Source organism: Solanum dulcamara, chromosome 4 (assembly GCF_947179165.1).
Source record: "Solanum dulcamara chromosome 4, daSolDulc1.2, whole genome shotgun sequence".
NCBI classification, from domain to species: Eukaryota; Viridiplantae; Streptophyta; class Magnoliopsida; order Solanales; family Solanaceae; genus Solanum; species Solanum dulcamara.
Genome location: NC_077240.1, coordinates 15,234,032 through 15,261,666, shown reverse-complemented (window position 1 = coordinate 15,261,666; position 27,635 = coordinate 15,234,032). Strand labels below are relative to the sequence as shown.

The window sequence follows — 27,635 nt, the reverse complement described above, 5'->3', positions numbered from 1 at the left end:
CTGTAATAGTGTGTAGGTTCAAATAGTGTGTTTAAAAACAGTTAGGGGGTCAAAATACAAATTAAAGGAAATAAATGTGTGGCAGCATCAGTTGTTCTTCAAAACTCTCTGAGATCCAAACCCCAACTGAAAGGGAGGTCTCATCACATTGACACTCTCTTTCATCATTTTCTGCATCAAATGCATCCAGATTTGGATCTCCATTAAAACCCTAATCATGCTCTCTCGCACACTTTGATCTGCATTTTTTCTCATAATTTTTCCGGATTGAGAACCTTCGAAAACTAAATTATCATCTGTTCAGGAGTATTTCGCTTAAATTTTGAAGAAGATGTATATGGCATATGGATGGCCACAGGTCATCCCTATGGAATCAGGGCTATGCCCTTCTTCGCAGCAAATTTTGTACCTCAAAGTCATCAATCGTTTATTGCTTGTGGTTTCCCCTACTCATCTTGAACTATGGTCCTCCTCACAGGTCAGACTTTGATCAATTTTTTTTGTTGGAGAATTTCGCTTTGGTTGATGGGAATTCTTCACATTTTTATGTTGCTTTGAACTGGGTGTTGATTAATTTCTCACATTTCTTTTGGGTTTTGAATTGGGTGCAGCATAGAGTGAGATTGGGCAAGTACAAGAGAAGCTCGGATTCGATTCAGAAGGAAGGAGAGAATTTGCGAGCTGTTTGGAGTCCTGATACGAAATTGATTGCAGTTCTTGTAAGTATACATTGATTGGGATTATGATGTCTTTGTAATGTAGTGTGCCCGAATAGAGCAGAATGAAAAGAGAATATTCATATAACCAACCTCACATGGTTTGAATAGTTGATTGGTGGAGTCCTTTTATCAGTGTTATGTATAATTTAAGTTTGGTAGAGTAGCCTGTTTAAAGGTGATTTTTTTCGGGGGTAAATTTGACAATTTTGGCATTTAAGCTGAAAATTATGCTCCACAATGTCCATTTGCATCTCAAGAACGGAATGGTCTAGGGATCCCAAGTGCTTTTACATAGTGTATTGTCCAGGAGTTATGGAAAATGTGAAAGTTGATGATTTCACACCCATAAACAATAATTTAAGATGTTCTACTATTTGAATTATCTTTTAAGAGTTGCTATACTTCTATGGACACTTGAGAAATAAATTGCTTGCTGAGCTTTCTTGGAAAATTGCGTTCAAATTTATACACTATCAATTCAATTGTCCATGACAGTTGTGGATTGAAAACCCGAGGGTAAATATCATGTTAAATATAATGATAGTGTAAAATATTAACTTAAATCCTAAAATTAATTGCTAACATTTAAAGATTGTTACTGTTTGTTGCACCCATTTCTGATGTTGAGAAGTTAGAGTTTCTTTGAATCGTGTGAAGCAATGAGTACCTTTTTATACTTCGTCTAACTTTCTTTGTGTGGCAGACCTCTTCCTTCTATCTACACATTCTGAAGGTCCAATTTACAGAAAGGAAAATACAAATTGGAGGCAAACAACCAACTGGTTTGTTTCTAGCAAGCATAACTTTGCTCTTGAATGAACAGGTGCCTTTTGCTAACAGAAACTTGACAATGTAAGTTGCCCTTTTCCTATTTTTTGACTATTTGTAATTTTTATCTCAAGCTGTAACCTTCACCTTCGGATTTTTCCTACCTTGAAATAAAAACAAGTCTTTGGATGTCCATGAGATGAGAATTGTTTCATTTATTTTATTTTGATAAATGCATAAGATCAGAAATATTTTCTAAAAGTACCTTATTTTCTCAATAGCTACCAGATGTCTAACTGGTTATGAAGTCTAAGGTTTGTTGGTACTGCATAGTCAAATTTGCATGCTGTTGGTTGTAGAAATTTGTACCAGACATAGGAGCTTGACATTTCCTCTGGTTTTATCGTGGATTTTTATATTTCAAAAGGAGTCTCTGGGATAATGGCATTTTAAGTTGTTATTTACATTTTTATCAAGCCGTAAAGGTATTATATCTATTCAACAATTGATATTATTTAATTCTGTATGTCAAAGTATCTTACTGAAATTCTTATAAAAAATATCTTATTGAGTTTTGAGAGGTAGGGCTAATGCATAACAGGGGCTGAAATAATCTGCTCATATATGTAAACAGCTACATATCTCTAAATTGATTTCTAAAAGATCTCATGTTGATGTAACTGTCAAAAAGAAGGGGATGTCATGATGATGCAAGACCTAGAGGATAGTGGAGTTAATAATCACTTAATCTGATATAACTATGTAAGATTCCCAAAAGAAAGGCTAGTTGGATCTAAGATTTTTTGCTGAATTGCTTGGCCCTGGGATTTTGTTGTGCATTTTATTTTTGTGTACTTCAATAAATGGCTTCCAATAATTTTGTTTGTTTGTAGGCTTTAGTGTCTTTCCATCCCATATTCATCTTTAGCCCCAAATAACTGTAACATGTAACATGTAACTGTGATTACATTGCCTCTTTTTTGTGTTGAAATTCTAGAAAATTAATGTAATTATTAGGTTATATGTGTTTAAAGTCTAAAAATTTCCGGATTAATTGTATCTGAATCATAGCATTTTGTAGAATATTTTTATGAAATTTTAGAACATTCTCTATTTAATTATAGGAGAATGGTTACTTATATTGTTTCATGTATAATTACTTGCCTTATCGTCTGTAAATTGAGACTATTATATAAGGAGTTCCTCTTATGTTATGTCGATGACCAATTCAATAAAAGTTTTCTTCAGATGAAGGAGACATCATTAGCTCACTTGTCTTGGTTTTACTTTTTCTTTTGACATGATGTTAGAGCTCTAGTAGCTAACACATACAGGTGGGCAAGTGCACCGCTAGTCTGATAAAAATGCTTTTTTTTTGTTGTTGGTGATTGATCCGGCATTACACACGTCTCTTTTCAGTGACCATTCTTCCTTTTCAATGACTGTTCTGATTGCATTGCTCTTCTTCATGTTGTTTCGGTAGACCACTTCATTTCTGTCTCTTTTGGCAACTATTCTGACCCCTTTCGGGCATCATATAGAAGGCACATGTCACATAAGCATCCAGTTAGCTCACATGTCATTGTTCATTCAGCACCATGTTGGATGACACATCATTCTCATGGTTTAGTGACACGTTTCCCTCCAACAGCTTGCCACTCTCTAATCCACTACATTTCCCAGCGGCAAATCTCTCTAGTTAACACCTCGTAGCCCTCTAAAGACACCTCTCCAGGTTGTCCAGTGGCATATCTCTCCAGACAAGGCACCCCGTCGGGTCCTATGATGCATCACTGTTCAATTCAATCATTGATTCGTAAGGGCCACATGGTTATGCTGCAATTTATCACTTTCCAGTTAGAGCTTTATCAAATGTTCAGTAACCACCTTATCATCGTCCAGTGAAATGTCATTATCCAATCAGTGCCACGCCGTCAAAACAGAGCCCTTTCAGCCCACTCAACTTGATATTGCAGTTTCTTTCACAGTATTGACTATTGAGTTTTGTTCTTGAATCTTGACAATTCAATATATATCCTGAATGGTGATAAGGAGCTTCGTAAGAGTCCCCAGTGATGTTCTGTTCCTCTGTATGTAACTATTATTAATGGTATACTGCTGTCTGATGATAGTTGTAATACTCTTTCCACACCATCAACAAGTGATAGGTTTCTATTATTTCCTTGATTCATGAAACAAGTTTGTGGTTGAGTGGTAAGTACTCCTTCATCCTTAACCAGAGGTCTCGGGTTCGAGTCCCCCCGGGAATGGAGTCACCTTTGTTAGGGGGGAGCTCTTTACCTCCTAATGTGGGACATCCCAGCATGAATCCGGATTTAGTCGGGCTCCAGTGAGGGTACAAGACAACCGGTGGGAAACCCAAAAAGATAAAAAATCCTTCTTCCCTTGCTTTTTGTTCACTGTAGACATTTATATGAGACGTGAGTATTGCAAAGTGCAAATGCAATTGGATGAAAAATTTGTCTCCATCAAACTATATAAAGGATGCTCAACTCTCTCTGCTAGTTTCTAAAGGGAGACTAACAGTTGCTAGAACTTTGCAATAGTCTTTAGTAGGATTTTATTATACTTCTTACTCCTGTAAAATAATATATAAAATCCTTACCACAATTTATAAATTAAATAAAATGATATATCAAATAAACAGAATGTACACATGTGTAACTGTTGCCTGTTGGAATATTAGTATGTGATAGAAAGATATAAGACATGAAATAATGAGTAGAGAGTGGAGGAAAACCGTTTCTCTCATTTTATTAGTAGAATTTATGAGATTGAGGCAGAAAATGTTACAAACTTTGTCAAGGGCTGCATGAAAGTTGCTCCTCTTCCTTAAATAATAGCATAGACGATCTTGGTGCAATTTTAATACTACTAATACCTTATTCTCAAAGAAATAGCATAGACAATGATAACATTGATTCTATCTTTCCCGTCAATGAAGTCACAAATTTGGATGAGCTAGCTGGAATCCTATGTTGTGGCACTGATACATTGCCCACCACTTATCTTGGGCTTCTACTTGGGGCAAAATATAAATCAATGGAGGTGTGGAATGGAGTTATTGAAAAATTTGAAAAGAAACTTGCTTCTTGGCAGAGGCAATACCTCTCTATGGGAGGATGGTTGATACTGATCAATAGTGTGTTGGACAGCATCCCTACATAGTTGATGTCCCTTATTCCAATCCCCAGCGAAGTAGTGAAGCAACTGGAAAAAATCCGGATAACATTCCTATGGGAAGGGGGCAGCAAGGGCCATAAATTTCACCTAGCTAAATGGTCAAAGGTCATCTTGCCAAAAAAAATTAGGAGGCCTGGGAATTAGGGACCTCTGCATCCAAAACAAATGTCTGTTGATGAAATGGTTCTGGAGGTTCAACCAAGAGGAGAATCCACTATGGACAGTGGTGGTCAGGTCTAAGCCTGGTCCTGGAATCATTGGTGTACTTTGCTCACCAGGAATCCATATGGAGTTGAGCCATGGAAGAGCATCAGGAAACTATGGAGGGTATTTTTCTCTAACTCATACTTCAAATTGGGCAATGGCATTAACATAAATTCATGGAAAGATAAATGGTCTGAAGGCTCCATACTAATATTAGATTTTCCTAACCTCTATCAGATAGCCCAAAATCAAGACTCCACTGTCTCTCAGTATTGGCAAGACAATTGCCGGCTCATTCAATTCAGGAGGGGCTTGCAGGACTGGGAGTTTCCAGAGCTTCTAACTCTACTTGCCAAATTACAAGGCTTCTTGTAATGGAAAGTGTAGCTGACAGCATAAGGTGGGGAAACTCCAGAAATGGTCTCTCTTCTGCAAAGGCAGCTTATACTCATCTACGTCCATCAAATGAAATCATTGACAGATGGCCTTGGAAAGTTATGGAAGACTAAACTGCCTTTAAAGATTTGAGCTCACTCTTTTGTACAATCTGCATCTTCTTGATGCTTTTAATGAAATCATCTTACTTCATCAAAATAAAGAAACTTCTGTAAAAAGGAAAAAACAGTGAGTTTGAACTTTAAGACCAGTTGAGTCTGATCCTGTTTTTGATCTTGAATGACAAAAGAAGTTGGTGAATCCTGTGTTTCTCCAGTATTTTAGAATTGGACTTTCTTAAAGACTATTTTGGTTTTGTAGCTTAAGTTGTCAATTAAGTAGGACTAGTTTGGCTCGTAGTTTAAATTGTCACGTATAGTTTATCTTCATTTGTTACCATATTGAGAGCCTGAGTTCCTATTCTGTCTGTACTTTGTTACTTGTGTGACTGTTTTGTTTTACTGGCAGTTTATTTTGTGGAGAAGGGAAAGATAGTTCCATTCATGTCTTTCATGCCAGATTCATTTCTTCATTCTTTAACTTGTCGTCCATTGATCTCAGCTGAAACACATAGTTTATTCCCTGCATATGTGGCTTGCAGGAGCAATGTAGTTTGTGACAACAAACATATGATAGTTGGGCTTTCTGATGGATCTCTGTATAATATATCCTGGAAGGGAGAGGTAATTCTTTTTGAACGTCTTAATTGTGTAGCACATTAATGTGAAATTTTTTGTTGACATTTCTTTTTGTCTACTTATTTAAATTAAAGTCTGTAGTTACTCATTTCAGTCAGCAGAAAATGTTGGAAATGTTTGTTCTTACTTTTTTGTTGTATTGCAGTTTTGTGGGGCCTTTGATGCCTTTGATCTTGATTTTCAGTCTCATGATGGCAGTGGGGTTCCTAAATTAGCAAGTTCCTTGGAAAATGGTTTTGCTTCTGGCGGGGGTTTATCTTCTTCTAAATTCAGTCATCATTTGTCGAAAAACTCTGCTGTGATCCATTTGGAGTTCTCCTTACCCTTAAGGTTGCTTGTTGTGCTATTTTCTGATGGACAATTGGTCTTATGTTCTGTGAGCAAAAAGGGTCTGAAGCAAATGGAGTCTATCAAAGCTGAAAAGAAACTGGGCTCTGGTGATGCTGTATGTGCTGCAGTTGCTTCAGATCAACAACTCCTTGCTGTTGGTACCAGAAGAGGTGTTGTTGAGTTGTATGACATTGCAGAGTCTGCTTCGCTTCTGCGATCTGTTTCTCTGTATGATTGGGGGTAAGCTTTTGCTGTTGACAACTTGACATCCAAGTTTTGGAAAAGACAGGCACAATCGGTTGCTTATGAGAGAACCCTTTAGTGCAAATTGCATTTTTGATTATTTTGTCCCAAGCTAAATTCAGTTATTTATGTTTGCGTCTTGTTTTGAAGTGTTTGTTTGTTTTTGATAATGGATGATTAAGTCAGTAAGTACTAGTATGCGGCAACTAAATTTTATAATGATCTGTGATCTTCTAGGGACATCCAATAAAATTGGAATGGTACAGAGAAGATCATGCCTGCTCAAGGTGACACACAAAAAAGAAAGATCTGTGTTTTAAGGAACCTGTTTTTCTCATAGTATTGGGGAATATACATTTTAACTTCAAACGTAAAAAAAATATTTAAGTTTATTCAACTTTTCTTTTTCTGGTGCTTTGAAAGTAAAATTTAAGAAGCATCTGTGTAAGACAATTATTTCTGTGATCATAGTGCCCAAACTTGCTACCAAAGGGGATTATTTCAGTTTTACCATCAATGGTCTAACCAATGATTAATTTGTGCCTATATGCTCTTGTCAGAAATAGTTTCATGTGTAAACCATGTGAAGCATATATCTATGAAATTTTGGCAGTTAGCAGAACTAGTGTTGAAGCAAAGTCATCACTATGAACCATTGAAATGAAAATATCCTACCTAGTTGGTATGATTTTGAGATGTTTTAGAGTAGTACTGGCTCTTTAGTTCTGGCTTCATCTTCTTAGAATGAAAGGAAGGTGATGGAAGATTCTGTATGAGGAAAATTGCAACACTAATAAAAAAATATAGGACTTCCCCGACTTTCTATAACCTGCAATTCTTCTGCAGATATTCAGTAGAGGACACTGGTGCTGTCAGTTGTGTTGCTTGGACACCTGATAATTCAGCTTTTGCAGTTGGGTGGAAGTTAAGAGGGCTAACAGTTTGGTCTGTTTCTGGCTGTCGCTTGATGTCCACCATTCGTCAAATTGGTTTAAGTTCTGCATCTTCTCCAGTGGTCAAGCGAAATCAGGAATGTAAATATGAACCTATGATGAGCGGTACCTCGTTGATGAACTGGGATGAATATGGATACAGGCTTTATGCTATTGAGGAAGGATCTTCAGAGAGAATAATTGCATTCTCTTTTGGAAAGTGCTGTCTGAACAGAGGAGTCTCTGGGACTACTTATGTCCGACAAGTAATCTATGGTGAAGATCGATTGCTTGTTGTGCAGTCAGAAGATACTGATGAACTAAAACTCTTGCATCTTAGCCTACCAGTTAAGAGTTATATTTACTGATGAGTATGGTTTATTCATTTTTATGTTGCTTTTGTTTTTCTTTGTTGAGACAGTATATTTCTAATGTAGTTCAACTCTCCGCTAGGTTTCCTACATCTCTCAGAATTGGCCAGTTCAACATGTGGCTGCTAGCAAGGATGGAATGTACTTAGCAGCTGCTGGCCTTCATGGACTGATCTTATATGACATAAGATTGAAAAAGTGGAGAGTTTTTGGAGATGTCACGCAGGAACAAAAGATCCAGTGCAGAGGCTTGTTATGGCTTGGGAAGATTGTTGTTGTCTGCAACTATGATGATTCTTCTGACGGGTGAGCTATCTATGTGCATTAACTAATACTTAAACAGCATCAACTTATGCTCTATGAGGATCGATGAGCAATTTACATTTGTTATTATGTTTTACACAAGGTATGTTTGTACAAAAAATGTATGTTCGTATATTGGATTCTCTTACACCTTACCGCTGATTGGTGTTGGCTTTTCTGAATTTGAAGGTCTGCTCTGATGTTTGACCTGGTTTATTATGAAACTACTGTGTGTTTGGTTTGCGCTTAGATAGCAATGCATTTTAGGGGTGAGATAATTATTATCAATCAGGGAGCCTCTAGCAGTAAAGGAAAACATCTCTTGGCATAAAAATCTTGATGAGTGATGGGTAGTTGAATAAATGGTAATCATAAGTGGAAAACATCAGGAATGTTTTGAAAACTAAAGAACTTCATATGCATCTAGTTGGATAAGCTGCTACCATTTTTGGTGATATGTTAGCTTGGCCACTAAAGGGTGCGGTCTGGGTGGAGTGACATTCTATTCAGGAGCTCCAAGTTACATACCCTTGAATGTTGAATGATAAATAATGTTTTACTAAATGGCTCGTGATCTGTTTGGTCACAAGAGACAGCTAGTATGTGAACTGGATGTCCTTGTGCTCACAAGAAATTTCTTATGGTTAGATAGATGCATCGAGACTGCATCAAATATTGTTAACACTTCTATATCTCAAGTGTTTGCTGCAGGAGTCCTCTATTTGTCTCTGCTTCTGTTTGAATATATGGTCAGTATGTTTAAGGAGTGAGAAGGTCATTTTTCTGATTTAAGGACCAACATAGCTTTCCAGTTGTAGATTGAATCTTTTAGATTCTATGTTAAAACAAAAAAAGAGAGGATCTTTTGGCTTGTATCTAGAGGGTTCTTAAAAATAGCTTTTAACAGCACTTGTTCAACTTTGATTGGAATTGCAGGTATGAATTACTTTTCTATCCCAGATATCACCTTGATCAGAGTTCACTTCTATGTCGGAAACCTTTGCTTACCAAACCTATGGTCATGGATGTGTACCAAGATTATCTTCTTGTCACTTACCGACCTTTTGATGTCCATATTTACCATGTGAAGTTATCTGGTAAACTAACGCCTTCGAGTTCTCCCGATTTACAGGTGAAACTTCCTTGGAGTATATGCTCTATAAAACTGAGTCAAAGTCTCTTTTGCATTTTACAGCTCAAGATATATATCACAATTTCTTTTGAATAAGAGTATTGTGTCTGTCATACGTTTTTAAGTGATAACATGACAAACAGCTTTCTACAGTACGAGAGCTATCAATCATGACTGCAAAGAGCCATCCTGCGTCAATGCGTTTTATTCCTGATCAGCTCCCAAGAGAAGGCGTTGCAGGAAATGGTGGCCTGTCCACTTCTTTGGATCTGTCAATCCGAGAGCCTACCCGGTATGTACTTATTGCAGAATGTTTACATCTCTGAGTTGGACCCTGCATTGCTGCATGCTAGTCTCGATGTGTACTGATATGTGCTTTAGGACTTTGTTGTCATTTTCTAGTGCTTGCATGTACTTTCAGATGCTTAATACTAAGGACAAATGGAGAGCTTTCACTTCTTGATTTGGATGAGGGGAGAGAAAGAGAGCTCACGGATTCTGTAGAGTTGTTTTGGGTTACCTGTGGTCAGTCAGAGGAGAAAGCAAGCTTGATTGAGGAAGTTTCATGGTTAGACTATGGCCACCGTGGAATGCAGGTAACAGTTTTCTTTAACAGTAAGAGTTTTTTTATAAAATTCGTACTTAACTTACAAGTCTGATGTATATACTGGTTAAAAGCTCCTTATTACAGGTTTGGTATCCATCCCCTGGTGCCGATGTTTTTAAGCAAGAGGATTTTTTGCAGGTATTCAAGATGTTATTGCTAGAGTCCACATAGTCTCTTGTCTTTGATTTTACACTATCTATAATTGTCCATATTTCAGTTATTAGTAGCTCTTGAATGATTCAAGAAATATAGCCTTTGGTCAGTTATGATATGCACTAGTGTATGTGAAAAGCTTGCTTTTCCCTTTTCTTTCTTTTCTCTTGAGGGGGAGGTGTTGGGAGAAAAGATTAAGGAGAAGTTGTCAGTATTAATAAGATCAGGGGAAGTAAAAAGAAGCCGAGATATATTCTAGTATAGGTTGTTTGGGAAATTGGAAGTGCTTAAGCATTTCTCAAGGTCAAACACTTAGGGGCTAATTAAATTTAAAAACAGTGGAGTCCCGAGTGTAATATAGCTGAAGGGTGGAACCTGGATTGAAGTTTAAATAATGGATCATTTCATGATGTCATTTGAGAGAATTGAAATACCTGCGTGGATATACTTCTTGCCTAGAGAGTTATGATTCATCGTTTGCAGGATTAAGCATCAGAGTATTATTATTGATTATCTTTAGTTTATGACCAAACTAAGGTCCACAGATAGTTAGCATTACCGCACCACCAGTTATGATCTTAGCTTATCATATATTGCCCCAGATCATTAACTACCATCACGCATAATTTCTTTTTAAAAAGAGAACTTATTATCATGCACGCACCTAAAATCTTATGACCTGTCTTTCCCTTTATGTCTAGAATCGCATCTACAATTCTTTCATTTAATTGAATATACGGTGTGCACGTGTAGTTGGATCCGGAGCTGGAATTTGATCGTGAGGTTTATCCTCTTGGTTTGCTTCCAAACGCTGGAGTTGTAGTTGGTGTCTCCCAGAGAATGTCATTTTCCGCATGTACAGAGTTTCCATGTTTTGAGCCATCACCTCAAGCTCAGACTATTTTGCATTGCCTACTTCGACATCTTCTACAGGTACCTTGCAGTTGTTACTTACATTCAAAGGGTAAAGTGAGACAACTGATGGAATATCTTTTCATTGATAAAAAGGTGGAAGTTTGGAGACAGGTTATCTTTCATTAGTGGAGATTGTTTTTTGAATTCTAAACTAAGAAAGAAATAGAATATCTTTCTCCAAGGAAGCTGATGGTGACATTTCTGTCAAATCATTGCTTTTGATTTTCTATATGGAGAAGTGTCATGTGCTACATTTTTTTTGGACAGAGTAATAGTATTTAACAACGCTATTGCATTACCCATTATGTGCTTTGAGAGAGAGAGAGAGAGAGGAATAATGGTACGTAACCATGAAATTGCATTACCCCGGGTGTGAGCCGTGGGAATGGAGTCCTCCTTGGTAAGGAGTGCTCCCCCCCCCTCCCCCCATAGTGGGCTTTCTATGGCGCACATTTGAATTAGTCGACCCCTAAGCCATAATGTCTCAAAACAGACGTGCCAGTGGATTTCAGACATCGGATGGTTAAAACCAAAGCAAAGAAATAAAAGAAACTACATCACTCATTATGTGCTTCAATAAAGTTCATTTTTCAATTTACAATGTGCTAGAAATTTAAAAATTGTACGATTGTAATTACTTAATTTCTATTAAATGATAGTATAGTATAATGGTCTTCAGCATTCATTATAATTTGTCCCAATCAAATCATGAAATTCTTCCAACCCTAATTGAATGCTTTCTTTTGTTTATTTAGAGCTATTTGGGGTATTTTCTGTGAATTATGATTAATTTATATTTAAAAATATTATTAGATATGTAGAAAATGATAAGTACCACAAGATGAAACGTTTTGCACTTGAGGAATAGTTTTTTATTTTATTGAGTTATAAGTGTGATTTTTGATTTAGAAGGGATTTTCAAGATTGGAAATTGGGTGGATTTCAAAGATTGCTAGCCTTCATACGCAAGTCAATCCGATGGATAGCCTCAATGGTTGGTGGTGGCCCTAGGAAATGGAGTGTTCTCTGTGAAGTCCTTATGAGAAACTTTTGATTAGGGTGGAGTCTGATTTCCCATGTAATGCAAATGGGTTCCAATTGTGCTGAGAAATGTGTGCTTTTTCACGTGGCTAGCTACTAGAGGGGTGATTATGAAAGTGGAAGGTTATCTCTGTCAGTTAATGTTACATGTGTAAGGAGGCCGGCGGGGACGTCGATCATCTTCTTATACATTGCGGGCTAACCAATGAGATTATGGTGGGATATAATTAGGTGGTTTGGCACCCCTTGGGCAATGCCAAATACTGTGAAGGAGTTGATGTTCAGTTGGTAGAGCGGGAGAAGGAGGAGAAGACGAAGGGCTTGGAACGTGGTTCCGCTTGCTTTAATGTGGGTTGTTTGGAGAGAGAAATAAGAGAGCTTTTGAAGGAGTAGAGTCAAGTTTCTCTTAGTTGAGGAGTAGTCTTTGATCCCTCATTTTCTTTTGGTGTAAACAGAAAGTTCCTACTTAGACTGGGTGGAGTTTGTAGAGAATCTTGTTTTGTAATTTTTTTACTTTTTGGTATACCCAATGTATACGGCCAGTTTGGCCATGTTTATGAATGAAAATACTAATACTTGTACTTGATAAAAAAATATTTAAAAAAATGTTATTTTCGATAAGAGAAGTCATAAGTACACAAAACTTTTCATGATAATGTAGCAAATCTTATTTATTTGACAAAATGTTAAGTAAAATTATTCTGTTGTAAGAAGATTTTATTCTGCTTAATTTGTGGACGTGTATGCATTTAATCATTCATGATCCTAATCCATGTACCTGTTAGTTGGTATTCATGTTCTATGTGTTCTGTAAACATTTGACAGTTCATGTCGAGTATCCATATTTTGGTAGACAATTTTTTGGAAAATCCATGTTTTCTTTTTTCTTTGTCTTTCTGTGTGTGTTTTAGGAGTCTCTGTTTTTATCTGAATAAGCATTCATTTCCGTGACGCAACTATAATCTTTATAGTTTGTTAACCACGAGGATTTACATGAAACAGAATTAACGAACAACTTCATTTTTTGTGATGATCTCTCTTACTTTTTTGGCAGAGGGATAAAAAGGAAGAAGCGCTAAGATTGGCACAATTATCAGCAGAGAAGCCACATTTTTCGCACTGCTTAGAGTGGCTCCTTTTTACTGTGTTTGAAGCCGACATTTCTGGGTAATTTTTACCAATTATATAATTTGTAAGATTATCACTTGCTATCCAAACTCCAAAGTACTCCTGCTGACCTTTTCATCATGGATATTTTTCCCGAAATCAGAGTTCTGATATTCAGGAAGCTTCTGTGGAAACATTGTTGAATCAGTAAGAATATCTTGCTCTAGTCGTCCGTCTCCCTCCAACCCATTCACAATGAACACTTATGGAGTACCAAGGATCAACAGTCTTATTTTTAGATTATTTTGAGGAAGCTGTGTGAAAAAACCACTTCTTTTTTCCGGTTCCAAAACAACTTGGGCGAATTTTACATCAATGCCTTAGTTATTTAAAGGGGAAAAGGGTCTGATATACCCCTCAACTTTGCCATTTAGATCTAATATACCCCTCGTTATACCCCTATTGTTATACAAATGGCTCGCATATACCCTTTTTCTCTAACGGAAGTGAAAAAATTAATTTTTAATTTATTTTTAATTTTTTTTTATTAAAAGAAACATTCATCTAGGGGTATATTTGATCCTTCTCACACGTATTTTTTTTTTGGCTTCTTTGATTAACAGTTAATTTGAATTTATTATTTTGATGGTCAAATTCATTTTTTCACTAACTTTCTTGTAAAAGAAATCATATATTCCCCAATTTTTTTTACAGATAACAAAAAAAAATTACAATATAGTTGGAAAAAATTAGTTTAAAATTTTTTCCTTACTTTTTTCTCTTTGTCCATTCACGCATCTTTTCTTTATTTCTCATATTTTACACTAAAGAATGAAAGAAAAAAATAAAATAAAATAAAATAAAAAACTCAAATAATGATAATCAAAGAAGTCAATAAATAAAATCATGTGTTAAAAGGATCATATATATCCCTACATGAATATTTTTAAAATTAAAAATCAAAAAATTAATTTGAAATTAATTTTTTTTCACTTTCGTTTGATAAAAGGGTATATGTGAGCCACTTAATTTGAAATTAATTTTTTTTCACTTTCGTTTGATAAAAGGGTATATGTGAGCCACTTTTGTAACGATAGGGGTATATGTGAACCATTTTTATAACAGTAGGGGTATATATGAGCCACTTTTGTGACGAGGGGTATATCAACTCTAAATCATAAAGTTGAGGGGTATATGAGGCCCGTTTCCCTATTTAAAATACAATTCACATATTTAAAAGCTATACAAAATGAAGTAAGAATCACACTTTTAAAATTTAATGATTTTAGATGTATAGAATTAAGAAAATCATAGTTAAAGAAAAACCCAGTTGACTCTATAATAGTACTACTTTTGAGAAAAAACCATTATATAAAATGAGGTAGAGTTTAATTTTTGTTGAATGTTGTTTCTTGGAATGCATATTTTGATGGAATTTGGAAGTTTGTTCTTGAGGTAGTCACTAATTTTTTATGACTTTGATCTGACAGTCTTCTCTTAGCTCTTTTTTCTCCCTCTGCTAACCCCGAGATCATCCTTGTATTTTCATCATAGTAGTAAAATATGCATCTTCTTTTACAGGAGCAAGAATCAGAGTGTGATTCCCAACCATTCAACAAATTCCTCACTTCTGGATAAGACATGTGATTTGATTAGAAATTTTCCAGAGTACTTTGACGTGGTCGTTAGTGTTGCAAGAAAGACTGATGGCCGGCATTGGGCAGATTTATTTGCTGCTGCTGGGAGATCGACTGAGTATGTAAAAGAATTTATTCTTTAATTTGTATGACACTACTGAATGAGTTTTAACAAAACATCAGCTTTGATGTATATCAAAAGCCTATTAGATAGATCATAGATTGTAGAAAAGTAATTCTGCTTGTGTCGAACTCCATTATTAGCTGATTTTTCTCTATATTTAGGCTATTTGAGGAATGCTTCCAAAGCAGATGGTATCGAACTGCCGCTTGCTATATACTAGTAAGAGTTACAGCCTTCTTTGAGTTTCAAATTTCTGTCTGCAATCTCCATCTCGTCTTCGGCTATAAATTGTATATCTCTTCGAAGTTTCCCTCTTGTAGGAGGGGTCTGGGGCTACTTTAGTTTGTGTTGAGAACTTTGCGCAATATCTCTGAAGAAGTTGTACGTTTGAATGTCTTTGTTTAACATGCTTCTTGCTGCAGGTAATTGCTAAGCTTGAAAGTCCAGCTGTAAGTCAGTATTGTGCATTGCGTTTGTTGCAGGTAATCACGTGCAGATGTAATGAATCTTGGCTTTTAATCCATGTAATGTATTGAAGTATTTCCCTGGATTTATATATGTTTTTGTTATCCTGCTGAAGAAATTAAATAGGCAGAAAATGTTGCATATATAGTTACAAATGTTAAAAGAAAAAGTTTAATGAACACTGTTTTGGATGTCCATTATGGATGTTCTTTGTGACAAAACACACTGTTTTGGATGCCCATTATGGATGTTCTTTGTGACAAGTTCCATGACATTTGTCGTCTGTAAAACATAAAATTAACTGGGTAAGGATAAATGATATTTGGTCCCAGGCACTTCAAATTTTATTAAGATCTCAATGAGCTTTAGTTCAATTTATTTCCAAATGGAAAATGAAATGAACATATGCTTGGTAAAGTCAAAATTTCTGTGACATCAACAAGTTTGGACTTCTTCTTTGACCTCACATGTGTTCTCCACTTGCCCAGGCAACATTGGATGAGTCTTTATACGAACTGGCAGGGGAACTGGTATGAACTTTGATGTCGATCATGTTTCTTTAACAATATAATTCTCTTCTTCATGTGAACTATTCACAATTTTTTACTTGGTTTTCAGGTGAGGTTTCTTCTCAGATCTGGACGGGAATATGAACCCACAACCACTGATTCTGAGAAGCTATCTCCTAGATTCTTTGGATATTTTCTGTTTCCTTCTAGTTACCGGAGGCAAACTTTAGAGTCCAAAGGGTAGATGTAGCTACATTAATTAGTGTCACTTCCTTGTTTTATTTTAGCTAAAATTGGCACCTAAGATTCTGGTGTTGATGATGGAAGGAGACTTTCACTTACTTTATCCCTTATTCTTATAATTTTTTTGGAGCAGTTCATTTAAGGAGCCGAGTGCACATGTTGCTTCTGTTAAGAATATTTTAGAAAGTCATGCAAGCTATTTGATGTCTGGAAAAGAACTGTCAAAGCTCGTTGCGTTTGTGAAGGGCACACAGTTTGATCTCGTGGTATGATTGACAAACATTTTAGATTGTATCCTATTATGTTCTTAAAAACAGATCATGTGATATAAATGTCTTGCAGGAATACTTGCAGCGAGAAAGATATGGAAGTGCTCGTTTGGACAATTTTGCTTCAGGCTTTGAACTTATCGGGCAGAAGGTACAAACCAGTATTGCTTGTCAACGACATTTAGAATGCCACAAATGTATCCTTATCATGTTAGATGTTTCATATCAGATGGATGATAGGGTGAATTATGTCCATAAATTATTTTAAGCTTTTACATCACAAGGGTTCTTCTCTTGGGGATGTATTGGGGCATTTTGTCTCCAGAGAATATGAGAAGTTTCTACTTCATGATCTAGTTATGAGTTTATTGATCTTTGTGTTAAGAATAGTATCTTAAATCAATTTCAATCTCTTGGTTTCATGCTTTATTAGTGTTCCCTTAATTATGTCTGTAGATGTTCCAGTTCCCGTAATAACTTTTGACTTATCCTAATGAGTTCTCAAATGGTGCTTGAATTTCTTTTTTAGATGTATTTCTGTTAATATGTTTGCTGATATGCATTCTTAAGGTATGTTTAGCTACAACTGTTGTTGAACTTGATACTCTACTGATAATCTTGTTTCTTTTGAATCATCAGCTTCAGATGGGAACATTGCAAAGTCGTTTAGATGCAGAGTTCCTTTTGTCTCATATGTGCTCTGTGAAGTTCAAAGAGTGGATTGTAGTACTGGCCACGCTTTTGAGGCGGTCTGAGGTTTGACTAACTTCCTTTAACTGAATGTAGGATGTTATTGATAGGTTGCCTTAACTACATGAAAAATGGTTTGCCATTAGTTTTACTGCTTGTGTTCCTGTTTGTTAGAACCTCAAAATCTGCTTATTTTGATTATTATTTTTTAGTTGTAACTCACACAGGGTTCCTTTTATTATTTTTGCTCAGGTCTTATTTGATTTATTTCAGCATGATTTGCGCTTGTGGAAAGCATATAGCATTACTTTAAAGGTAAATTTGATACATCATTTCTTGGTTACACTGACTTTATTTGTGCATCTCACTGTGGTTTCTATGTGCATCTTCAGACCCATCCGTCATTTGTCGAATACCATGACTTGCTTGAAAGTTTGGATGAAAAGCTTTCATCCACTTCAAATTCAGAAGAGACATGATCTATATGGATGTAAAGAGTCCTTGGACAGCTTGAAATGGTTAAAAGAGCTTCCGGTGAGATCTTCTACTTCAAGTTTTAACCGCAGCAACTTGAAATCAGCATAAACGTCTACTGCTCTATTGAGAAGGTAGTTGAGTGGCTCTGCAAAACGCACGAGATGAGATTTTCGGTTCTTGTTATACTGTCCACATTTGTGTCCTGCAGAAATTTATTTCGTAGATAGGCATATCATTGCTCTTAGTTCTTTGGTTTCCATGGTCCTTTGTATCAAATTTTAGCTTTGTCCTTAAGGGTGTGGGTTATCATAATGAAAAGGGCCACCTCTTGTATGAAAGATCTGATTTTCTGATAAATAGAGAATAGAGATGATTTTGTGCATTGCTGTTCCCTTATTTTTTTATTTACAGTTAGTACCAGATTTTATTGTTTTCATTGAGGGTGTGGGTGATTGTAATGAAAAGGGCGACTCTTGTATGTAGGATTGTGATCTTCTGAAAGATAGAGAGTATCAAGAAGATCTCGTGCATTTCGTTTCAGAATTCTTTGAATCTCACTTGACCCCAATGTAATATATAGGGGTCATTGTTATCTCTTTGGTGCAGTCATTTTTAAAAGATATGTTAAGCTTTGCCTGTTCACAAATTTATGTAGGTATTATTGGTTGCGACAGAAGGATGATAGCTCTCATCCTCCACCCCACCTTTCCTTAGGCGTAGCAAAATGATGTTGTAGGAGTAGGAATTGGAATTTGTTGATGGAAGATAAAACTAGGGATCTGGAAAGTTTCAGACCTTGTCTTAGTTAAAAGTTATAGAAACTTGGAAGTTTTTGTTTGGTTTATATATCAATAATAGTTTTGTCTAATTTCTGAAACAAATACAGGTTCCATTCAAATCCCATGAACCTTATTTCCTCTTCCAAAGACTACTTACAATACCTTACATATTATATTCAACAAAAAGTAATGTTATCTTGGGCAACCATACTCACAATACCTATTTTAAGCACACATTGATCCAACCAGAAGACTGGAACATATTACAGGGCATAATATCTACACAGATACTGATGCATTCTTATAGAATCCTTTTAAGCTAGCTCAGAGTTGAAAAGGCGAGTAAATCACCAGGTGAAGCTGATGGACTCGAACTGCAGATTTTCAACCAACCCAGATGAGCAAATGGCTGCAACGTCATGCCTCAAGGTCTTCGGTCCAGAGGCAAGTACTCCAACACTTGATCCTTTAACTTCTAGCAATATTCCTGCAAGAGAATTTCATTTAGTTACCAAACATATAGAGTTGGGAAACAAAGTACAAATTATGAAAATATATAGTAGTAATTACTCTTGAGATCAGGTCTCTGGCCGTAATGTGTCTTGATAGATTTGTCGAGAGATTGTTGAGGAAGACTTTCTAGCTCTTGATCAGCACAGGCTAATAATGAGTTTAAAGATTTTGTTGAATCTGCCATGTCTTGAATCTGCTTAGTTTCCCTAGCACTTTTCTTCTTGTTCCATAGGAAGGCTGCACTTGCTGCAATTCCTATAGCAGCTGCTATAAACAACATGTTGAACAAAGCCCTTGTGTAGTATGGGAACACCTTGTTAGTACCATGGTCCATAGGGTAAACATAGTAGTGGTAAAGAAGTCCCACAAATAGAAGGTACAGAGCAAACGACGACGATATTATAGCAGCAAGCCAAAGCCAGTTGTTCTGGCCTAAAATGGGGGTTATGGGTGCATCAGAGTGGTCAGGTTTGAACCAAATGGTCCGTAGGGGTTCGGATTTTTCTTGTGCTAGTTCATTCTCTCTGGTTATATAAGCCTCAATTTGTAGGTCAAGATTAGAAGAACATCCTGAAGGAGTGCCTGCTATAGGAAGAAGTAGGTCTAACATAGAGAGTTGTGAAGTGTTCCTGAACACACTAACTAATAGAATCTTGGGAGTTTTGCATTTCAGTGTTGAGCTCATATATATCAGCTCTCTGATGATTGAAATGAATGGAGTTATTCCACTTCCTCCACTGATCAACACCAATGTATCATGCCTGTCATCAAAATTGACCATACCATCATTGACTCGGAAGAGTTTCAAGTTCTATGTTCAGACATAGTAAAAAAAAACTTCACACATGTTAGTCGTAAAAGCCGTACGACTAACATGTTTTCACAAGTTAAAATACATTGATACTGGAAAACATCTCTAACCTTAGGAAATGAGTGGAAGCAGGTCCATAAGGTCCTTCAACAGAAACATCAAGACGATCGACAGGGGAAGGCAAAGAGATGACATTGTAAAGCTTCTTAGTCCAACTTCCTTCACATTTGATGACAACACTAATAATATCTGATTCTAAGTTACTGTTTGAAGTTACTGTGAATGGATGCCACTGCAGCTTTGATATGCTTGGCACATTTAGGAACATAACGCTTGTTGGAGAATACTCCAAACCTACAAATTAGAACAAGTAATCGTCCATAAAAAGTGAGATAGGTAACCTGGAAAATGAAAGATGGAATTGTAGCTAGGCTGAACTAACCTGATATTTTGGAGAAGTTGAGTTCAACAGTTTCACAAGTCAAAACTCGGGCTGAAATCAAACGAGCTTTTTGTTTGGATTGCAAGAATCTCAAGTAACGATCGATCAAGAAGAGGAAGAAACCAGGAAGCATAATGCAGGCATAAAACATTCCAGTGTGGAGTAGGAAGAAAACCATGAATAGAATATAGAGATAGTGAGTGTAGAAGAAGAGTTCAAACATTCTTCTTCTTATTGCTGGAAATGTTGTTATCCATAATATTAATCCAACAAGTAAACCAAGTTCTCCAGGTACATTTGATATGTAATGTGGATCCCATTTCAGCATCTGCATCAAACCAAGACTAGCTGGTAAATAAGATACGATCAAGGTGATCAATTAATAAACAGAAGAGTTAACCTAAATAGCTGTCAACTGATCAAATATTATGCATAATCTATGTATATTGACTAGAAAAAAGTAAACAATGAATCCGGTGTCGCTTAGATTAAAAATAGCCGTGGATGTATAATTCATGTATAATATGTTTATAAACATGTGTAATTAGGGTATAATCTATGTAATTCAGTTAAAAAAATAAACTGTAAATTTAACCAGCTATTTGTGTAAAGACCTTGATTCTACTCCCCCCACCACACACACTCCCACACTCGTTTGTTTTTAGGTAAAAGAGCTACAAGTGGCGAAAACATGATCAGTTTCGTCGAAAAATTACACGATATATTCATAAATGATAAATTTTATATTTTATATATATTTATTAAATTTTGAATACCCCCTAATGAAATTCTTGATTTCACCATTTGCACATATTATTTTGATTATATTTATACTGATGCATGGATGAATAATTTATGGTAAGATGGGAGTCTGGATATAATATGATTAGATCATTTAGGCGTCATGGTGGCGTGGGTGGGTGGGTATCTTCTAGAATTTAGATAGATGTCAAAACACTTGAACCATAATGGTCCCAAAATTAAAGGGGGGAAATATTCTATAAATAAGAAAACACCAAACAGTATGGGGTTTCTTCATAAGTTCAAACAAATCTTGATTAATGTGGTCCAAAAATTCCACTCACTAATTGTTGTGTCACTCATGGATAATGGCTCTTGCACTTTTTTCTTTTGAATTTATATCCAATCTAACTTCCAATTCTAGTGGAACTGTAATTTAGTCTTAAAGACAAAGAGTTCCCCACATTTAACTGTTTCACCAAACTTTTATTCCTTTTATATTATCTTAACTTTTTTAGTTAATCAACCATCAACCATGTATTGTCTTTCGTTAAAAGTTACTTTTAATTTATTTGTCTTATTTTTTTTAATTAATATTTTTTTCCCATTTTTAACAATTTCTTAATTTCAACTTTTCACTCACAAGATTAAAAAAATATTTTAATATATTTTTAATTTAAAATTATAAAATTTTAAAATCTTATTTCTTACCCTCATTGTCAAGTCAAATAGGATGATTTCTTCGTCTTGTTTTCAAAAAGTGCTTATGTTATGTAGAAATGAATGATTTGCCTTTTGTTATGAAAAGACTAAAAGGTTTGTGCATAGAATAAAGGATAAAAAATATAATGATGAAATCTTCTATATGTCACATTGTTATACTTTTGATTGCTTCTCTCATAATATGACAACTTACATAATGTATGAACGCACCCTTCTTTATAAATTGAGTGTTAGGTAAGAACAAGACAGCCGCAATTATTACCAAACACATGCATAATATGAATCTAAATTTTCTTTTACGACTTTAGAAAGTGAATGCATATATTTTCTTTAGATAATCTCTTAAAAGTAAAACTATAACAACTTTAATTGAAAGTAAAATTCAATGAAGGATACCTACCACCCTACAAATGTTAAGAGTTAGTTGTTCTCTTTACATCGATCAAGAATAATAAAATTAAAAAATATTATATTTCTACTAATATTTCACTTATTTTACACCACTTCCATAAAAATTAAAAGTTAGACTCCATACTGTTTTTCTTTTACTATTAGTGAAATTTAAGATGTAATAGCAGATCAGTTATTATTTTTACTAAATTATCAATTAACGTATCATGGAGATTTATATGTAATTACCTTATAATTTATAATTAGCAACTAAATTATATTAATTTTTTTCTCGAGTGTCAATGCTTAAAACTTAATCTCCATACATAGATGTATTTTTGTGTTGGTTGAAAACATAGATGTATAAAACCACAAGTTGTTTGTTGGTTGTTATTATTGCTCACTTATCAAAACTATATGAAAGTCACACTTAGGCCACCAAATTAAAAAACCAATATTTGTAGTGCTTTTAACATATGGGTGAGATTTAATTTGAAACCTTAGTGAACTTAATATTCACACCATTTTTTTTTTTGGTGTGGACACTATGAACCTAACAACTATGTCATTATTGAGTGGCAAACCAAGAAAACATAATGTGCAATGATCATCTTTTTTTTTTTTTTTTTGTAACTGCTGTATAAGTTAAGTTTCAAAAATTATCATTAACGTTTTATCTTCTTTTTAACGTTTTTGAATCTTGTTTATGTAGTTTCTTTTTTCTTAATTCATGTACTAATTGATGCGGTTCCGCAATAATTATTTACACATCAAAATCTTGAAAACCCTAACATCAACCACCCCACCCTCCCAATAGAGGTCTAGAAACTTCACAATTTTAGTGCACGAAAACTTGGTTAACATTGTTAGAAAATCGTTAATTTCTAACGGACGTCTGTTAAAATCATCATTATATGGATTACCATGTTAAGATCGCCATTGAAAATCTCATTTATTTCATGTAGTGTTAGAATTTTAGAAAGCATTCTTATGATGTTCAATAATTTATATATTAAGATTGTCATTATGTGAATCGTGACATTAAAGTGGCTAGTAAAAAATCTCATTTCATATATAATGTTAGTATTTTAAAAAGCATTCTTTTCCGGTTAGACTTCTTATCTCCGTTCAGGGCTCAAATTAGTCAACATAAATGAAATCTAAGAGTAGCTCCCCCCACCCCCCCACACACACATTTGATATTGCAATTAATGAAATAAAAAAAATTTAGTATGGTTAATTAATTTAGAAGGGATGAGATTACCTCATGTAATCTCCCAGAGACAGCCCAAAAGAGAATAAAAAGAAGACCATGAATAGTGAAAAGGGTCATAGCCATATGTCCCAACCATATATGATATTTGATGCTGCCTTCTGAAGTTAGTCCCAAAAGAGGCAAAATTGAAGAACCTCTACTCACTGGATAAAACAGAAATGTTAAACATATATTCCCTGTTAGCCCTATCACTAAAGCCAACCTATCAATTCTTGCTTGCCACCTACAAAATTTCCACCACAAAAAAAAATGTTATCAACCCCTCAACAAAATTAATAATGAAAAGACTAAAAAAAAGTGAAAGAAAAAACTAAAAAGTTGAATTCTCTATACATGTTACTCTTGAGTCTTGACTACTCAACTATTCATGAATATAATAAGTCAAAAGAAAAAACTAAAAAATGAAATTCTATACATGTTACACTTGAGTCTTGACTACTCAAGTATTCGTGAATATAATAGTGAATCGTATACTACTCTTGAATGCTCAAGTATTCATAAATATAATAGTGAACTATATGCTACTCTTGACTACTCACGTATTCGTAAATACAATAGTGAACCATCATATATAATTTCCATTCAATTATTTTCACTCTATTAGTCGTTTGACAAATTGAACTTGTACCAAAATATTTGGCTTTTTAGAAAAAGAAAGAATCACTTAAGTTATACTTTTTGTCTAATTTAAATTCATCCTAAATTCTCTAATTAGTGAAGTATTAATTAATTAAGTGGGGACATTATCAAAATACTAGTATGATTAAGGATTTTGTATATCTTTCTTTATAAACGAGTGCAAAAATTTTAAAAGACAGATAATAGCATTTGTTTTTCCTCTTTATGGTGTTATTTTTTCCTTGGAGAAAGGAGAAACTTACACTTGAACTCCTTTGGTTACTGCATAAGTGGTAATGGTACTATAGTGAAAATAGACAAATGCTGAGAAATACCAAACACACAGAATAATGAACATGGCTAGAAAAAAAAGTTCTATCCATGTCACTATCCCTAATGGTTGGATGATTTTTGGCTTCTTCAATATCTTCAACCAATCCTTATTGCTGAAATAAAACAATAAGAAAAAAAATTAAATACATGATAATCTCAAAAAACAAAAACAAAAAGCATTTTTGTATATACCATACCAATATGATGAAGTGACAATATCACTTTTTTTCTTCTTCTCTAGGTGGACATAAATGCAGCCCAAAACAGCTATGAATAAGATTGGGAATGTGAAGTTCATCATAATAGGACCTGTAAAATAACACCAACAATCAAATTTATAATATCTTTTATTTTCCATCATCTCAACCTGAAACAGGGAAAAAAAAGAAGGAAGTCCCCATTTACATGCTCGTATTATTTTCTGCATCGTAATTCTAATTTTATCAGAAATTTTCAAAAACAAGGGTGAATGCAGTTAAGCATTTATGGATTCATCCGAACTCAGAATATAATTTTAACTCAGACCTTATTTATGTATTAAAAGATCCACTAAGTAAGTAGAAATAGTAGAGATGAAGCCTAGTAAATCAAATAAGTTGTAGTATATGTTATATTATTACCAAAATTAAAACACACGAATTTTCGATGGATGTCCAATTGAAATATCATTCCATTAGAAATTCGCGCTGTTTTGTAGAATAATTTCAAACTCGAATTTATAATATTCAAATCCTGAATCCACCTCTGTACAAAGTAGAAAAGGGATGGAAAAAATTGGAAGAGGTAATTATAAATACCTTGGATATCAAAGAATGTGGAATTGGTAGCAGCAACAAGAACAGGAACCCATTTTTGATAATATGTGAAGGTTGGCATAATGACCCACATCATCAAATTCCCAAGAAATATTGTAAGTGCTAAAGCTAATATTGTTCCTTGTATCATTCTAATTGTTCCATCAGAAAATGATGATCTTTTATTCAACTCCATTTTTCTTGTAACAAATTACCTTTTGTTGAATATTGGAAATATATAGTGAGCTTGTTATATATAGAAAATGAGTGTCTACGAGTTGTGGTGCTATAAATAAGCAAAGTTTGTATAGGATGCTGACTTGACAAGAGTATTGCACCTCTAAATGGTCTAGTGATATTGTCTTCCTAGGGCCCCATTTTACATATATTTTTCTTTCACCTAACTTTCAATTTTTTCACCTCTAAGCTCTTCTTCAAGTTTTTGTTGAAACTTTTCCTCTAAACTAACTTCTTCACTAAATATTGGAGTTGTATATTTAGCTTGAGTTTAAGGTATATATATAAATTGTCAGCGTTATTAGGTTATTTAAAAGATATTTTACAGCTTTAAAATGTTGGATATAATTTTAAAATACGTACGACAGATTATTTGTTGTAACATGTAACGGTGGCATGATGATGTATATGACTTTAACTCATTTAGCTTTAATTACTATTTAGTTTAGTTCCGCTAAACTAAGTTCTTTACTGAATATACTCTAATCAGAGTTTTGGTACTTCCCTTAAATAGGTTATCAAACTAAAGCAACTATGTAATATGCATGGCATTCTGTACATCTAACTCCCTAACCAATGTATTTTTAATCACTACTTTTGTAAATATACATACGTTCTTTTAGCAATTCCTAATTAAAGGTTATTTTGTTGGATTTCTTAGTAACAAAATGGAGAAAATATTAAAGCACATATTTAAAAGCAAACTTTTTTTTAGATCTTTTGACTTTAGTTTTGTACCATGAATCTTGTAGTTGTTGCGTTAGCTTTTCTCTCTTTTGGTTATTTTTTAATTTTGTGATTTATATAGAGTATCCATGAAATAATTACAAATAAAGAAATACATTATATATATATAAAAAATATATATAATTCCTCATCAAGCATTTTAATTTTCATAATTGAACTAATTGGCCCTTGTTTCAGTTGGAAGTGTCTAGAGGACTCTACTTCTGTTGAAAAGTCATTTGCCATTAAAAAAGATTTGGAATCACTTGTCCTACCACTCAATACAATATGATAAATAATTACCTTTTAAGTAAAAAAGAATTCAAGCAAATGATTTAAAACATCTTGTTATTTTTCTACTCCATATAACTAGGGGAAGTATGAAAACTATTTGGTCATGAAGGAAAGTTTTTTTTTTTTTCACACTTATGTCCGGAGTTCATAGAACCCCAACTAAATTTGGATTGCGCACTGCAGGGCCCATTCGAAGTTGACACTCCCAACAAGATTTTTTTCATATCCAAAGCTCGACTCGAGACTTCTAATTAGGGGTGAAGTAGTCTCATCACTACACTACAACCCATGTTGGTGAAGGAAAGTTAATATTTCTTCAAAAAGAGAAAAAAGAATAGATTGTACTTCACAAGCTAAATCATTTTCTTTCTTTTTGACCCTTCACCTGATTATAATTTCTTGTTACCATCCCATCTACATCAATCTTCCTTTGTTAATTTTGAGCCTATATTGATTTGACAACTTTCAAAACCTCAAAAACAAACCAACCTACATACATCTCTTTCTTCTCTTTGTTTTTGGTTTATATAATTTTCAACCAACGAACCATGTTAATTCCTTGCTTCAATGTTAATATCTTTATCATCACGTATGATACATAGTTATACATTATATATACACAGTTATACAATTATTCATACAATATAAACCATTTATGTAAGAACCCCTTTCTGGTTTGTATGCATTAGAGTCTTGAAATTTTGGAGAAAATCACCAACTGAAGCTGATGGGCTCAAAATGAACAAAGGTTAGCAGCTTAACAAGCCTCATCCTCTTGGGCCCACATACTAGAACTCCAACAGTTGAGGCGGTTGGGCTATTGTGGGTAAATCGACTAAACGGGCTGTTGAAATCCTCGGCCCAATTGTTATTTGTCGGCAGAGTAGTATTGCGGGTTGCCCCTCCGGACCCAATCCAGATCCGACTCAATTTAAGAATACTCAGTACCTCTTTTATTGAAAGCATCACCTTGATGACTCAGAAAATTTGAGATTTTTCAAGGGAATGTATTTCTTTAGTTAGTTGGGTCGAGTCAACAAGATTTTTTTAAAAAAATAGAATAAAATCATAAACAACTATAGTTTTGTAGCTGATTATTAAGTGCAACTATTGTTTTAATATTTATTGCTTGTAGCAAATCTTTCGTTATCAAACGTTTGTATCAATGAATACAATATGTATCATAGTATAAGAATGACTAGTATAATTAACCCTTTAATTTATTGCAAGAAAGAACTTAAAAGTTTTACAAATATAAAATTGGAAAAATTAGATGGATCTGAAAATGCAAAAACTTTAATTAAAAATTATAATGATAGAAAAGATCTTGCAGCAATTAAAATTTTCAATTTCATCGCTTTTTTTAGGATGTTGTCATCATT

General features: G+C 34.5%; 2 protein-coding genes across 4 annotated transcripts; one reads left to right on the top strand and one right to left on the bottom strand.

The window, feature by feature from the left end:
- Positions 1–62: 62 nt before the first annotated feature.
- On the top strand, positions 63–17,958 carry LOC129886544 (uncharacterized). Of its 3 annotated transcripts, XM_055961260.1 has the most exons (23): positions 64–478; positions 612–719; positions 1,423–1,571; positions 5,932–6,013; positions 6,174–6,598; positions 7,448–7,880; positions 7,987–8,210; positions 9,144–9,339; positions 9,483–9,631; positions 9,761–9,935; positions 10,031–10,084; positions 10,853–11,032; positions 13,110–13,222; positions 14,744–14,917; positions 15,085–15,142; positions 15,346–15,405; positions 15,877–15,918; positions 16,007–16,137; positions 16,274–16,406; positions 16,483–16,560; positions 17,049–17,165; positions 17,352–17,414; positions 17,492–17,958. In XM_055961260.1, the coding sequence occupies exons 1-23, from the start codon at positions 332–334 to the stop codon at positions 17,576–17,578; spliced, it is 3,378 nt and encodes a 1,125-aa protein (XP_055817235.1). In that variant the 5' UTR covers positions 64–331; the 3' UTR covers positions 17,579–17,958. The 3 variants fall into 3 exon arrangements, with proteins under 3 accessions (XP_055817237.1, XP_055817235.1, XP_055817236.1); XM_055961261.1 differs by lacking the exons at positions 64–478; positions 612–719; positions 1,423–1,571 and adding exons at positions 4,508–5,018; positions 5,133–5,295; XM_055961262.1 differs by lacking the exons at positions 16,007–16,137; positions 16,483–16,560; positions 17,049–17,165; positions 17,352–17,414; positions 17,492–17,958 and having other exon boundaries at positions 63–478; positions 16,274–16,366.
- A 440-nt stretch (positions 17,959–18,398) lies between these two features.
- Positions 18,399–25,261, bottom strand: LOC129886543 (ferric reduction oxidase 2-like). Its single transcript, XM_055961259.1, has 8 exons — positions 25,000–25,261; positions 24,400–24,511; positions 24,133–24,315; positions 23,240–23,474; positions 20,122–20,449; positions 19,790–20,033; positions 18,926–19,629; positions 18,399–18,842 (listed from the first exon to the last, which is right to left on the bottom strand). The coding sequence occupies exons 1-8, from the start codon at positions 25,190–25,192 to the stop codon at positions 18,703–18,705; spliced, it is 2,139 nt and encodes a 712-aa protein (XP_055817234.1). The 5' UTR covers positions 25,193–25,261; the 3' UTR covers positions 18,399–18,702.
- Positions 25,262–27,635: the final 2,374 nt, after the last annotated feature.